This window comes from Trachemys scripta, chromosome 10, assembly GCF_013100865.1.
Source record: "Trachemys scripta elegans isolate TJP31775 chromosome 10, CAS_Tse_1.0, whole genome shotgun sequence".
Lineage (NCBI taxonomy): Eukaryota > Metazoa > Chordata > Testudines > Emydidae > Trachemys > Trachemys scripta.
This window is the reverse complement of record NC_048307.1, coordinates 15,169,175-15,183,292: the sequence shown is the minus strand read 5'-3', so window position 1 is coordinate 15,183,292 and position 14,118 is coordinate 15,169,175. Positions and strand designations below refer to the sequence as shown.

At 42.3% G+C, this 14,118-nt stretch overlaps 1 protein-coding gene across 1 annotated transcript; it reads right to left on the bottom strand.

Moving 5' to 3' along the window:
- Nucleotides 1-240: 240 nt before the first annotated feature.
- LOC117883973 (parvalbumin, thymic CPV3) lies at nucleotides 241-4,894 on the bottom strand. The gene is made up of 4 exons (XM_034783951.1): nucleotides 4,831-4,894; nucleotides 4,251-4,383; nucleotides 3,680-3,789; nucleotides 241-490 (listed from the first exon to the last, which is right to left on the bottom strand). The coding sequence occupies exons 1-4, from the start codon at nucleotides 4,889-4,891 to the stop codon at nucleotides 465-467; spliced, it is 330 nt and encodes a 109-aa protein (XP_034639842.1). The 5' UTR covers nucleotides 4,892-4,894; the 3' UTR covers nucleotides 241-464.
- Nucleotides 4,895-14,118: the final 9,224 nt, after the last annotated feature.

Here is a 14,118-nt window from a genome sequence, read left to right as displayed (position 1 = left end):
AGTCTTTGACTGTCAACAGTTTGGTTAAAAATTTGGGCTTGACCCAACAAGAGAACTTCCATTGACTTCAACAGAAGGGCTGCCGATGGAGGGCTGGAGTGGGAATTAGTATCTTTCAGAGATTAACACTTTTAGTTTAAGAATTCACACATGTTCCAGTGTGGTGGTCAGAAAGATCAAACACAGGCAGCAGCATGTAATGAGAAATTTATTTTTATTGGTTAATTTTAAGGGCAGTGTCTGCTGAAATGTATTCCTAGAACATGGTAAGATGGTCCACATTATCAAAAATCAATATTAACTGGTGCTTTGGTAGCTCACTAGAGCAGCAAACAAATAACAGACACTGTGAAGATTAATAAATAAACAAGGGGACTCCCTGATTTACAGAGTTTTAGAGTATCATCTCCTGCAGATTCATCCCCCCTCCCCTTTCTGTTTCTTTCTCTGTTGCCTTCAGTCCTTCAGGAGTGCACCATTTCCTGGAATTCTACCAAAGAACAATGGAGAAGTAACAGTAGCATTAATAAAAACAATACGTTGAAAAAAACTGAACACTACAGCCTTATCAAGAGCTTTGCAACTGAAAAGAGCATAAAACAATCAAGTGAAAGAAGCCTAGATGGGAAGTAAAAAAATAGAAGAAATATATACGTTTTTGAACAAGCCTCCTGATTGTTATAAAGTAGGTTTCTCCTCCATCTCAGACTAACTGACAAGCATCACCCTGAGTCATGCAATTTTGGGATTATAGTCACCAGTACTGGGGTTTATTACCTAAATTATTTCTCTCAGATTAATGCATCCAAGAAAACAGTCATGCAAATTTTCCCTCTATTATTTGCTGCTTACTATAGAACCTCATGAAGTTCACTATTTTATGGACCTTTTGGACTACTTGGGGGGGGTTCACCAGACTAATTTCACAACCCCATTTTCTTGTAGTTTAAACCCACATCTTTTTCCCAAGGTTGATTTCATTTTTAAAAGAAACAGACATTTTCCTGCCTCAAGGAAAATGTGTGTTATGTATTAGAGCCACCAAGAGCTAGGCTGGCACAACTGAATGTCCTCTTTGTGGTGTTTATACTATATTAATATTGTTCCCAATTCCCTCTGCCCCTCTTTTTCATAATCTCTTCTAAATTAAGTAGGAACCCAATAATATGTTAGTTTGAATTAACGTCTGAAGCCATGATGTTTGAGTGGGTTTTAAATAAAGCAAAATATGTTCAACCATCTCCTATTTTTTAATTGACTTTTTTTAGTTCATTTAGACTAAGCATGGGCCTACATAGAGCATTGGGCCTACACAGAAAGATGGCAGCTTTTAGAACCTTGCAGGCCCTTAGATTCTGTGGGACAGAATATTCCCTGAATCCTATCCACATGGGAGTAGATAAATTATTCATGAAATCCCATGAGTTTACCCATGCACATTTTCTGCGGTACTAGCTTTCATTCCCTCTAGGACAGGGGTGGGCAAACTGAGGGCCACATTGGGGAATAGAAACTGTATGTCAGGCCATGAATGCTCACAAAATTGGGATTGGGGTGTGGGAGGGGGTGAGATCTTTGGTTGGGGGTGTGGGCTCTGGGGGTGGGGCTAAGGATGAGGAGTTTGGGGTGTAGGAGGGTGCTCTGGGCTGGGACCGAGGGATTTGGAGGACAGGAGGGGGATCATGTCTGGGGCAGGGGTGCGGGAAGGGGTGCAGGTTCCAGCTGGGAGTGCGGGCTCTGAGGTGGGGCTGGGAATGAGAGGTTTGGGGTGCAGGAGGGTGCTCCAGGCTGGTATTGAGGGGTTTGGACAGCGGGAGAGGGATCAGTGCGGGGCCAAGAGGTTGGGGTGTCGGGAGAGGCTCAGGGGTGCAGGCTCCCAGCGACGCTTACCGCAAGCAGCACCTAGAAGCAGTGGCATGTCCCTTCTCCGGCTCCTACGCGAAGGTACGGCCAGGTGGCTCTGCATGCTGCCCCATCCGCAGGCACCGCCCCTGCAGCTTCCATTGGAGTGCCGGAGGGGGCCATTGGAGAGGGTAGGAGCCAGAGTGGGACCTTGCCGCTGCTTCTGGGAGCCGCGTGGTGTGGCCCCCAACCCTGCACCCTGGCTGGAGCGCCGGAGCGGGTCCGAGCCATGTGGTGCAGTCCCCGAACTTGCGCCCCGGCTGCAGTACCGGAGCAGGGCCGAGCCGCGTGATGCAGCCCCCGACCCAGCGCCCTGGCTGGAGCGCCAGAGTGGGGCAAGCTCCAGACCCCACTCCCCCGCGGGAGCTCGTGGTCTGGCTTAAAAAGGCTTGTGGCCATAGTTTGCCCACCCCTGCTCTAGGGGAAGGAACAGGAGAGTTGTGGCCCTCCCATCATGCAGCAGGCTGGGGAACCTGCACACAGGGATATTCCTTTCATGTTGCTCTCTAGGGCCCCTTCTCCATGGCAGCCTGTCCTCTTCTTCAGCCAAGCTGCCATTGGCTGCCTGCCCAACTTTGTGCACCACCTGTCCCAAAAGGGGGACTAGAAGACACAGAACCTGGACATGTGGAAGTTACTGCTGCATTGGGCATTAAATCAGACTGGAATCTCCAGGTGTTGAGGCAAGATGCTACTGCCTAGGGCAGCAATTCTCAAACCGTGGGTTGGGACACCAGAATGGGTCACGACTCCATTTTAGTGGGGTCATCAGGGCTGGCATTAGACATGCTGGGGCCGAAGCCAAAGCCTGAACTACACCGCCCAGGGCTGAAGCCAAAGCCTGAGGGCCTCAGCGTGGGTGATGGGGTTCAGGTTACAGGCCCCTGACCTGGGGCTGAAGCCCTTGCGCTTGGGCTTTGGTCCCTCGGCCCAGGGTGGTGGGGCTTGGGCTTTGGCAGGACTTGGGTGGGCTCAGGTTTTGGTCCCCGCTCCTGGGGTCACGTAGTAATTTTTGTTGTCAGAAGGGGTCACGGTGCAATGAAGTTTGAGAACGGCTGGTCTAGGGTGATCATTCCCCCAGGTCGGACCCCATCCTAACCCAGACACTCTACCGGAAATCCACAGCATTCAAACCCCACACATAGAGGACCTTCTGTGGGATCTGCGGAAGGGAGATGATGCTACTTGATCATCTCTGTCCTCCTATTACACTCACCCTGTATTGCTTCTGTGCAAAACAGACAATGGTTCAAATACTTCTCTCATTTAAACTTTTGCAAATCTGGAATAATTTCACTGACATGAATGGAGTAATGGAGTTATTGCTGGTGTATGCTAGTGTAAATGAACCCACTTGTACTTGATACTGTGGTGATCCTGCCATTGTCTGAGTCTTCCTCTCATAGTTTTTACATTAGTGTAACTCCACAAATGCTGTCATTCCTGATTCAGACCAGTTTAAGTGGGAAGAGAATCATCCCACTATTCTGAACATAGAATTCCCATTGAAGTAAACAGGAGTTTGGAGTGAGAAGTAATTATTAGGTTCCATAGGATATGTGGTCTGATCTTTTCAGCCTGCTCCTGCACAAGGGATTTCAAAGATGGGTCTCCAACATCGTGGCCTGATTCTCCCCTCACACAGGTTGTAAATCAAGGGTGACTCCACAGAAGTCAGTGGAGTCACACTGATGGGAAACCAGTGTAAGTGGGAGAAGAATGAGGTCCCATAATCACATTCTTCTGCACATTATTCAATATGTAATTAACTTCATACCTTCAACCCCAATTTTGCCATCCCCATCATGATCTGCAGCTGCCAAAAAAGTCTTGGTTTCTGAAGCAGTTAATACTCTGGCTCCGCACTCAAACCGCTGGAGGAAATACCTAGAGGAAAATATCCTTTGGGTGTGATTATCATGGAAGACAATTCTTTTTATGCCAGGTGCATTATCAAGCTGATCAGTTTCTATAAACAGATTATCTACACCTTTTTGCCAAGTCATCCAAACAGAGCCTGCATTGTTCTGGGAGTTAAAGCTTAATTTCATACATTCCTGCTTGATAAGTGCAGTCCGGGCATGTTTGACTGTACACTTTGGCAAAGTACAGCCTTGGGGAATGACATTTTTCTGTACCTACTCTCTTCTTTATTGCTAGTTTTTAGACGTATTGTTTTCTCTCTAAAGATTCCCATAGGACATCATTCAAAATCAGTACAAGGATTTACCATACTTACATTCAGCATGACCTGCCCTCAGCTTCAGCAGAGGAAGGTTTAGGACACAGAGTAATGCTGACCTCTGTGAAAGTCTCTTACTAGTCAAAGAAACAAAGAAACCCCTTACTTGAGCTCATCTTCCTCGATAAAGCCGCTTTGATCATTGTCTAAGAGCCGGAAGATATCCTTGATCTGACTGCTGCTCTTTTTGGACATTCCGCTGATCTGAAAGAATTTTTTGTGGCTGAAGGAATCGGGGGCTGGAGATAAACAATAAAAGCCAGGATGACCCAAGTCACTTCAGTTAGCACTCCTTGTCTCCGCTTCAAATCCTGAACAGTCTGATCATGTTACTTTGATATTTTAATGTTATTGTTTCGATGTAAACAGTAGTAAAATAAAAAGGGCTGCCAATACAAGAAGCTCTAGGTGCCCTGACAATTTAATTAATCTTACAACATAATAAATGAGCGTCTGAAAACATTAAAAAAATCATATGTGGATAACGTATAAACTCAGCCCGCCATCAGCCTTAGTCATGAACAGTAACAAATTAACTCAGCCAGCCACTAAGTCTGACAACAAAAAATCTCTTTTCCACGGTGAACTCTCTGGAAACGTATCTTCAGTATTCCTTGACGACTGAATTAAATTTGTTACATATTTTGCTGAATAACAGCTTTATGTTCACCTGTAGATTTTCTTACCTTGGCAGTCCCTCAGGGCAGCAGCAATATCAGAAGGGCTGAGGATGTCAGTGATGCTCATCTTAAACCTGGTCCAAAAAAAAAAAAATGTATTGCAGACAGGTACAAGTGAATAGCAAACACATACACAAGTAAACATGTCCCCCCAGTAAACTTGTTTGTTTAGAGTTTTATAATAGACCATTTTTAAATTCAACATTGTAACAGGAGTATTTTAAGGGAAGAGAAGCTAATTGGTATACACTGAAACTACTGTTACTGAAATTTTTTTATATCCCTATTTCAATCAATTTGTTTGCATGAATATCATTTTAAGTTGGTGACACATTTTTATCTGTTACCTACTCAATATTTAGGCATGTCAGACAGGTTTAAACTCTCTACGTAATAGTTAAAGTAACCTAACCACTAGTTTTTTGGAATGTGTGGCATTTAGCAATACACAATAATAGGGCATGCAAAAGAAAAAGGAAAGGAAAGAATTTTTTTTCCTCCACCAGCAAGCCTAAAAAAGAAAACAAAAACCGGAACTTATCTACATAAGCTCCATCTGTATATAACCTCCAGAGATAAAACTGAACATCTTACACCATGAGCTACTGTACTTGCTACTGGCTCACCGTTGCACAGATCTGCTCTTTAATCTCTAGCTGGCTGCTCACCTTTTGATTTTCCCAAGTAGGTGAAGAAAAAATAGCTGAAGAGATATGAGACAAAACAGTAGTGTTGTCTGGCTTGCCAGCCTGTCTTATATAGGATTCAAAAGGTGACAATAACCACTACTTAGGTTACCTTGTCATGGATCAAATGCTCAACTTGAGACCGAGCTCAAATTTCCTGCCTAACTAAATAAACTTTTTTTCTATTTATATTGTAAGAGAATACAAACAAGAGCAGCAAATTTTTAATAAATCCACATATGTGCTTAATTACTTTTCAACTCTGCTATCAAGACATAGTCTATAAACTCCAAGGACTTGGGGTTTCCAAATAGCATCCAGATTTTAAAGTCACATGCTGGAAGGTGACTCCAACAGTCAGATGCTTAGAAAAGAAAAGCCAGTTTGGTTTCCCTAAGTCTGTTGACTCTGGGGAGGCTCAGAGGAAGTGAGAGATGAAAGATCTGAAGTGATGTGTCAGTCTGACAAAGAGAACTTGTCATTAGGATAGGGGAAAGGAAGACATCCTTTGGGATGATCTTTCTACAGCAAGCTTGATTTTCACATGTCCAAGCCATTTCCTAAATTACAGTGCTATCCCTGGAAAGGGACAGAGGGGAGACCAAAACCATCCCTGACAGCAAAAGACAGCTAAATTAGGGTAAAATTAAACAGGTTAGTTTTGTTATCCATTTCTTCCTTGCAAAGCAGGATGGCCTAGCTAAATAATCCATATGTAAGTCATTTTAAATACATGGAATAGATAACATGTATTTTACAAATGACAGATTGGATCTTAGTGTGGCTATTGACCTATACAGAAAACAACACAAGGAATTTCCTTAACGTGAAATTAGAATTGCAGGCACATAGTGGTGGTTTGAGTCCATATTAACTTTCAAGAACATTAGATTTGAAAAGAAATCTCTCAAATGTTAGAAAACCTGGAACTGCAGAGTTCAGGTTGCACTTCTCAAGCAAGCTTCTGCTCATGTGATTAAGGATTATTCATGTGAGCAAGGGTTGCAGGATGAAGACCACAGTAAAAGCACTTGAATTGTTAGTTTGTACTTACAGATTTGTCAGGTTTTAGTACAGTAATTCATTTATGCATATATTATCCTCTTGAAGTGCATGCATTACTCTTGTTAGTATTGGTAGGAATTGCTTAACATGTTGAGCAGAGAATATCTCACAGAAGACAAAAGTCATACATTATATATAATTACATATAAGTCTAGACTTGATTCTCATCTCATATTGGTGTAAATTGGAGGGGGGGGAAATAGCTCAGTGGTTTGACCATTGGCCTGCTAAACCCAGGGTTGTGAGTTTAATCCTTGAGGGGACTGTTTAGAGGTCTGGGGATTGGTCCTGCTTTGAGCAGGGGGTTGGACTAGATGATCTCCTGAGGTCCCTTCCAAGCCTGATAGTCTATGATTAATTTATGATTAAATGTCAGTGGATTTACTAGTGATCTACATAATATTAGTCAGAGTAATTGCACCATAATTTTTGTGTACCTCAATTTGGAATCAAGAAATATAAAGAGTTACCAATATAAAAAAGTAATAATAATTTAATAATAATTTCCTTTCTTTATCACCACACATTTTGTAAGAAGTCTTAAATCATTAATAATTAGACACTTGCTTTAAATGCCTCTTTAATTGTGCACAATTAGTAACAAAACAAGATCTATCGGCTTGAATAGGGGCAGTTGATGTGAAATGACCTAAGTCCCATTTCCACCAGCTGAGAGATCTGGCCCAAAGTATCTACACAAATATTGTTGGATAGGGATTAATTGCATTGTTTGCACAAACAGGGTCAATTCTATATACCGTGGCTGGAATATGAACAATTGCACTGTAGGCTAAATCCTGAAAGCTTTACTCAATCCATATTCAGCAAAAATTCCCCTTGAGGTCAGTGAGAATATTGCCTCAATAAGGACTAGGTAAAACTGAATATAGACTTCAGGATTCATAAACAGGGTCTCCTATGAACTATACCAAATACTGAATGCTGTCAGCAGGCTCTTTTCCTGTCTCTGGTCAGCTGGAAAGCTATTCGTAGTAATCATGGCTCACACTTTGAAACATGGGCCAGATCCTCAGCTGGTGCAAATCAGTGTATTTCAAATTATTTTAATGGAGTTGTGCTGATTTGCACCATTTGGAGATCTGGTCCCATGGCTTTTCATGGTCCTCCTATCCATCCTTTCAGCTCAGTATTTCATACTCATGTTACTCTTCCATTTAAAATTGGTTATAGTCAGTCAATCAAAGGAAGCTGAGACTGATGTACTATGTATTTTGTGTAGGTTTTTCCCATAAATTGTCCCTTTCCCTTTCAGGTGGGTTTTGCATCCTCTTCTGTATCTTCTAAATGTTGTATTTTAGGTCCTCTTATGTCTTTTCAAGATCATGTGAAGTCTCACATTATAACTTCCTTGCTGAGTTTCCTTCTCTTCATGTACTAGTGGGTTGTTTCTGAAGTCTTGTTTGGATCTATTTCAGCACCTAACATTTTCTTGCTAGAACTTACACTGTATTTTGTAATCTTCTAGGGTGTTGCCATTGACTTCAGCGGGGCCAGGATTTGATCCCTGGACTTTATTGTGGGCTTCCTTTGTTTCCACTTGGATTCCTTGTATGCTGCTTGCTGAACTCTTTTATTCTTAAGCATTGGGTTTGCCAGTTGATACTAATTTGCAAGGAAAAGAAAATATAAATTGTATTGAAGACAACATCAAGATCAAGGTGTCACGGAGTGTGGGGGAGTCAGGGCCCTGCACCCCCCACTTAGGGTGACCAGATGTCCCAATTTTATAGGGACAGTCCCGATTTTTGGGTCTTTTTCTTATATAGGCTCCTATTACCCCCTACCCCCAGTCCCGATTTTCATATTTGCTGTCTGGTCGCCCTACCCCCATTTCCTGCGATTCACCGTGACTCTCAGCCAGCCAGTAAATCAAAAGGTTTATTAGATAATAGGAACACAGTCCCAAGCAGGGCTTGTAGGTACAACCAGGACCCCTCTGCCAGGTCCCTCTGGGTGGCAAGGATCTTCCCAGCCAGCCCAAAACTGAAACCAAAAACCCCTTCTCCAGGCTCTCTCCCCCTCCCCCTTTGTCCAGTTTCCCTGGGCAAAGGTGTCCCCTCGCCCCACCCCCCTTCCTGGCTCAGGTTACAGGCTCAGGTACCGTCCTTCACCTAAAGTCATCCCCTGCTCTCCCATCCCCCATGCAGACAGTCCCAGTAAAACTAAACGACATTCCAATTCAATCCACCTCGCTCCCTATGGAAGACCTGACAAGATCTGGAAGACTTCTAGTGTTCTGCCAGCTACCAAATCAAACATTCTCCCCTCCCCATCTTTACACTGAATTATGTCATGTAACTAGTATCAAAAATCAACCAAATCTATTTTAATGTTGCAGTTAGCAAAAACACTACACTGGTGGATTAAATTTCTTAGGGAGACCACCACATAGACATTTGCTTGTACAACATCCATGTTCAACTCCACATCTAAGGATAAAAAATTCAAAGGACTGTGCCTGACTGTCTCATAAACTCTGCCACTTAGAGAATACAACATTTAAAAACCATTCACCCCCAGCAAAATATTCATAAGCAGTAAGTAATTGAAATGAATTGTACAGTACAGTAAAAGATATAAAAGTAGGGCAATGGCTAACATAGAGTGACTGCAACAATTAAAGATGGGGTTCTGTAATGTTTGAAATTCAACACTGAGACCAAATGTGATGCTAATCCTGTCTGAAAGATGGGTTACAAAAGCCTAAAAGAGCTGAATTTCAGAATGAAGTTGATGTCACTGTATAGTGATACAGGTGGAAATCTAGAGTTACTGGTATTTATTTATTTATTAATGACACTCTTCATTTGCTTTCCCTCCACTACAGTTAGAATGAAATCATCATGGAGGAGTGTATCATATAAAGAGATATTTTAATTAAATAAGTTACTCTACAATACCTGCATATGTTGTTTTTCAGATTCTCTGATACCTCTTTCTCTTAACCCAACTGCTTACATTTTAGTAGTGTAAGGTGTTTATAAAAATGAAATAAACCAAAAGGACAAAGGGAGATATTTTATAAAAATAATGGTGCAGTCAGTATACAAGTATAGAGTGGGCATATGACACTTTAAATAATGAAACCATCTCTGAGCAATCAGTGATTTACATTGGCTAAGGATCTGGCCCTAGAGCAGTGAATTCTGTTTTCAGAAGTGCTTGGCCAGTTTTCTTATTAAGTCCAGAAAACAATTAAAGAAATGTTAGTTGTTTCCTTTTGCTTAATAGGGATATTTCAGACACCCATTGGATTGTTTTTTTGGAGACTTACCTGGTACATAACTTTCCCTCCATATTTGTTTTACCGTCTGCACCCATTTAAACACAGTGCTTTTGGGAAGAAACTGCTTTTTTGGCTTCAAAATTTCAGAATTAAATTGAAAAGTGCAATTCAGACAAATACGAAGCAATTCATATTGTGAAATTCTAACCATGAAATGAATCTGCTTGCAGTATAGACTAAATGAAAGTATTAAAGCATATCTAGATAAAATGTTTACAGCGCTATTTCCTAATCCTAATTCCACTAACTTCTTCCATAAGCATAGGGGAACTTGCATTACACTAAAACACTGACACTCTTCAGGCTGTTCCTTTACTCTTTGTCTTCTGTTTGTTTTAAGCTACATAGAATTAATTAGCAAGTGACAGCCAACTAGGACATTAACACCAGCAGATGCAAGAGAAGCTTCAACAGCAGTCTCAGGTGAGACTAGAGAAGTGTTAATCTGAGACCGACTACAATAGTGTAAATGGATGCTCTAACAGCTGTTCTAAAACCCATACAACTCCATCTTCCCACTCCACTCATGTCAGAGGTGGTGCTGTGGTATCATCATCCTCAATAAGAGGCTCTCCCTTTTGTCATGAGGAGTTAGAAGCTGAATGGTCCATAGGGCCTGGTCCTCACTTACACTAAAGCCTTATTCACAACTCTGGCAGTATAACTAATAGTGGATGTAACTGTAACTTATAGTGTGAAGGGTCTAATGAGAATCATGCCCTACAATGAACCAAGTCATTATATGTCACTTCTAGTGCTCCCCCGGGGCATCCATTTCCATTCTCAGGAAATAAATACTCAGTCCCATCCAGGTAGTTTCCAAAAGCCTTTACATCAGGTGGGATTTGGTACTTGGCATGGACCCTCAAGGAAATAGAACAGAGATGTTTTGGGAATAAACTATTTTATGTTCAATTTTTTTTCTGCTATGACCACTATGACAATGCACTGAAAAATCAAACTGATGAAATCTTAGTCCTATAAGTGTCAATAGCAAAACTTCTGTTGACTAGAATGTGATCAGGATATCAGCCAGAGTTTTGGGTGGGAGTTCACGGTGTGTGACAAATGGAGGATATACCCTGAAGAGTTGAAATGTCTGGAGCTAAACAATGAAGTGTATTTCTCCCCTACTGTCCTGTGATAAGAATGAGGGTTATGTACTTTCCCATTCCTAGTAAAGAAGAAATTTTTGTATAAAATACAATAGCAGAATAAATACTGTCATGAACTTCAGCAGAATTATTTCCTAAATATTTTAGTCCACAGTGCTTTTTCATTTAAAAAGCTGAAGCAATATAAGATGCCATCTCTGCGTCTCTGCTAACATTTGATATGCTCTATGATTATCATTAAACAAATTGTCTAGTGTCACCATGATCTAGTAATACTATCTTCTGACCCTGACACTACACATGATGGTTTAAGATGTTTGTGGTTGCTGTCAGCTGCACAATCAGGTAGTGTGATCTTTGCATTCCTGCATTATTCACATTTTCCCGATATTTCAGTAATACCTTGCCATAAAGGTTAAAAGATGTTTAAGAGCCTGGACGCTGCCTTTTAGTATATGTAATAAATATGAAGAGAACTACAGTATATTGTTATATTGTTTCTAGTTGCTTCTGCAGGGGACCAAATAATTCCATCTCACAATGACTAACAATATAAAGAGCAGTGGTAAATAAAAGAAATGCTGCTGCAGTAATTCCAGCTATTTCCTTATTAACTTATCAGTCCTGGTCTCACTGAAATAACTGGCAAAAATCCTGTTGTCTGCAGTGAGACCAGGCTCAGATCCTAAATGATGTATAATGTAAAAAAATACCTTGTATTTATATAGTGACCAATGTCATAAGTAATCACCCAGAGTCCTCACAAAAATCACTTGGCTAACAGATGTGGTCTCCTAATAAATGTGGAGCAAAATAGTGCTCAGTTATGGCTCCAATTCAGCAAAGTACTTAAGCACTTGCTTAACTTTAAGCATGTGCTGAAGTGCCAGTGAAATTAAAGTTAAGTACATGATTAAGTTCTTTGCTGAATAGGGATGTATTTACACATGTTTTAAGCGCTTTGCTGAATCTGGGCCGATGGCCCCAATATTACAAGTTATTCTGTCCACCTAGACCCCAGCACCCATGCAGAGCCCCCTTAACTTTAATGGGCCTCTTTGTGTATGTAGGAGCCTGCTTGTGCAGAATTCCTTTCAGGTGTGGGGCCTATGGGCAGGGCCGGTGCAAGGAAGTTTCACGCCCTAGGCGGAAGTTCCACCTTGCGCCCCACCCCCAGCCCTGAGGCGCCCTCCCCGCGGCAGCTCCCCCCACCGGGGAGCCGTGCGGCAGCTCCCCACCCCAGCTCACCTCTGCTCCGCCTCCTCCCCGAGCATGCCGCCCCCGGTCTAATTCTCCTCCCCTCCCAGGCTTGCGGCGCCTGGGAGGCGGGAGAAGTGGAGCAGCGACGGCGTGCTTGGGGAGGGGTGCAAATGGAATAATGCACATAAATTTGTGACAGAAGATGCTGTTTCAATGTACAGGAAAATTCTAAAATATTAGGGTCTGATCCAGTGTCCACTGAAATCAATGGAAGGACTCCCATTGACTTTTATGGGCATTGGATCACGCATTTAATGCCTTATACATTAGCCAATCAGATTGCTTGATCCATTAATGATGACGATCTCCCATTTTCCTCTTTCTCCAGAATGTATGATGATAAGCTCTTGTGATGCTCCAATGCCCTCTTTAGCAGCAACATATTTTTGATATTAAAGCCCTAATTCCGCAAACACTTCTGCATATGTCTAACTTTGTTGCCGAGGCAAGGTGGGTGAGGTAATATATTTTATTGGACCAACCTCTGTTGGTGAAAGAGGCACGTTTTTGAGCTACACAGAGATGGTTTGGGAAAGGTACTCATAGTGTCATAGCACAATACAAGGTGGAACTGATTGTTTAGCAGAAGTAGACCACTTTGTTATCGTAGATATTCCCACAATGGGACTGCTCACAGTGGTAAAGTAAAGCATGTGCATAAGTGTTTGCAGGATCAGTGCCTAAGTAAAGACAGTGCAAAAGTCAAATGACTTTTTGAAGTGAAAAGATGTATTTAGGAGTGACCATCATGCTGAAATGTAATGATCCATATGGTCAACGGGTACGGTAAAAGAAAAACGTGGTTCCAAATAAACACTGTACACAAATTCAGCAAAAGATCTATTATGTTTGAATTAGCTATCCATCAGGGTTTGTATATGGCCCCCATCACCCTCGCATCTGAGTGCCTCATAAAGAAAAACAACTACAACGGTATCTCTCTTTCTTGCCTCATGGTAAAGCGCTGGCTTGATTTTTTTTCTCTTGCCTGTGCAATCTTAATTTGCCCCCCTTGTGCATATGATTAATTACATAGCCACATACTATTTTTTCCCACAGGATCCCTGCCTCATTCAGTTCACAGGCAGGATGGTGCTCAATTAATGAGAAGCTATTCAATATTTTGTTTTCTCCTTGATGTTCAGTGTGGGGCCCATGCTGTATTTACTGCACACGAGTCCAACTCTGCTCTGAAGACAGAATTATTAATTTCCTCATGGTCTTTTCTATAGCATTCACCACTATAGCATCTGAGTGCTTCACAAATATGAATGAATTTATTTTCACAACATCCCTGTGAGATATTATTATCCACATTTTACACCCACACCCTAGCTTCTTGTCATTTCTGTTTTCCTTCTTCTTCTTTCCCCACCCAACTTGTTCCCAGCCCCGGTCTCCTTGCCCAGCTATTCCCTTTCTTCCTCCCTGGCTCACTGTCCATTCTCAGTCCCTTCCTAGCTAATGATTCCCAGTCCCTACCATCCGCCCTGCCTGTTTCTTTCCCTGGTTTCCAGTCCTAGTCTCCTTGCCCAGCCAGTTTGTCTGCCCCAATCCAGCTCCCAGACTCAGTCTCCCCTCCACCTCAACTCTCAGCCCCAGTTTCCTTCTCCCTCCTGCTAGCCTCCAGGTTCAGTCCCTGCCCCCGGCCCGAGACACCTTGTCCCAATCTTCTCTACCCCCAGGTTCAGCTCTTGTCCTCTCTGCATTTGAATGCAGCAGCTGCGTGGGCTCAACAAAAGGAGTTTTGAAAGCACAGGAAGGAAAGTCTCTCTCCTTTCAGTTCTGGTGCTTGGACCTAGCATGGTCCATCGCAGACCAGAGTTCAATTGCAAGGAAAGTCCTGCTCATCCCCCTGCAG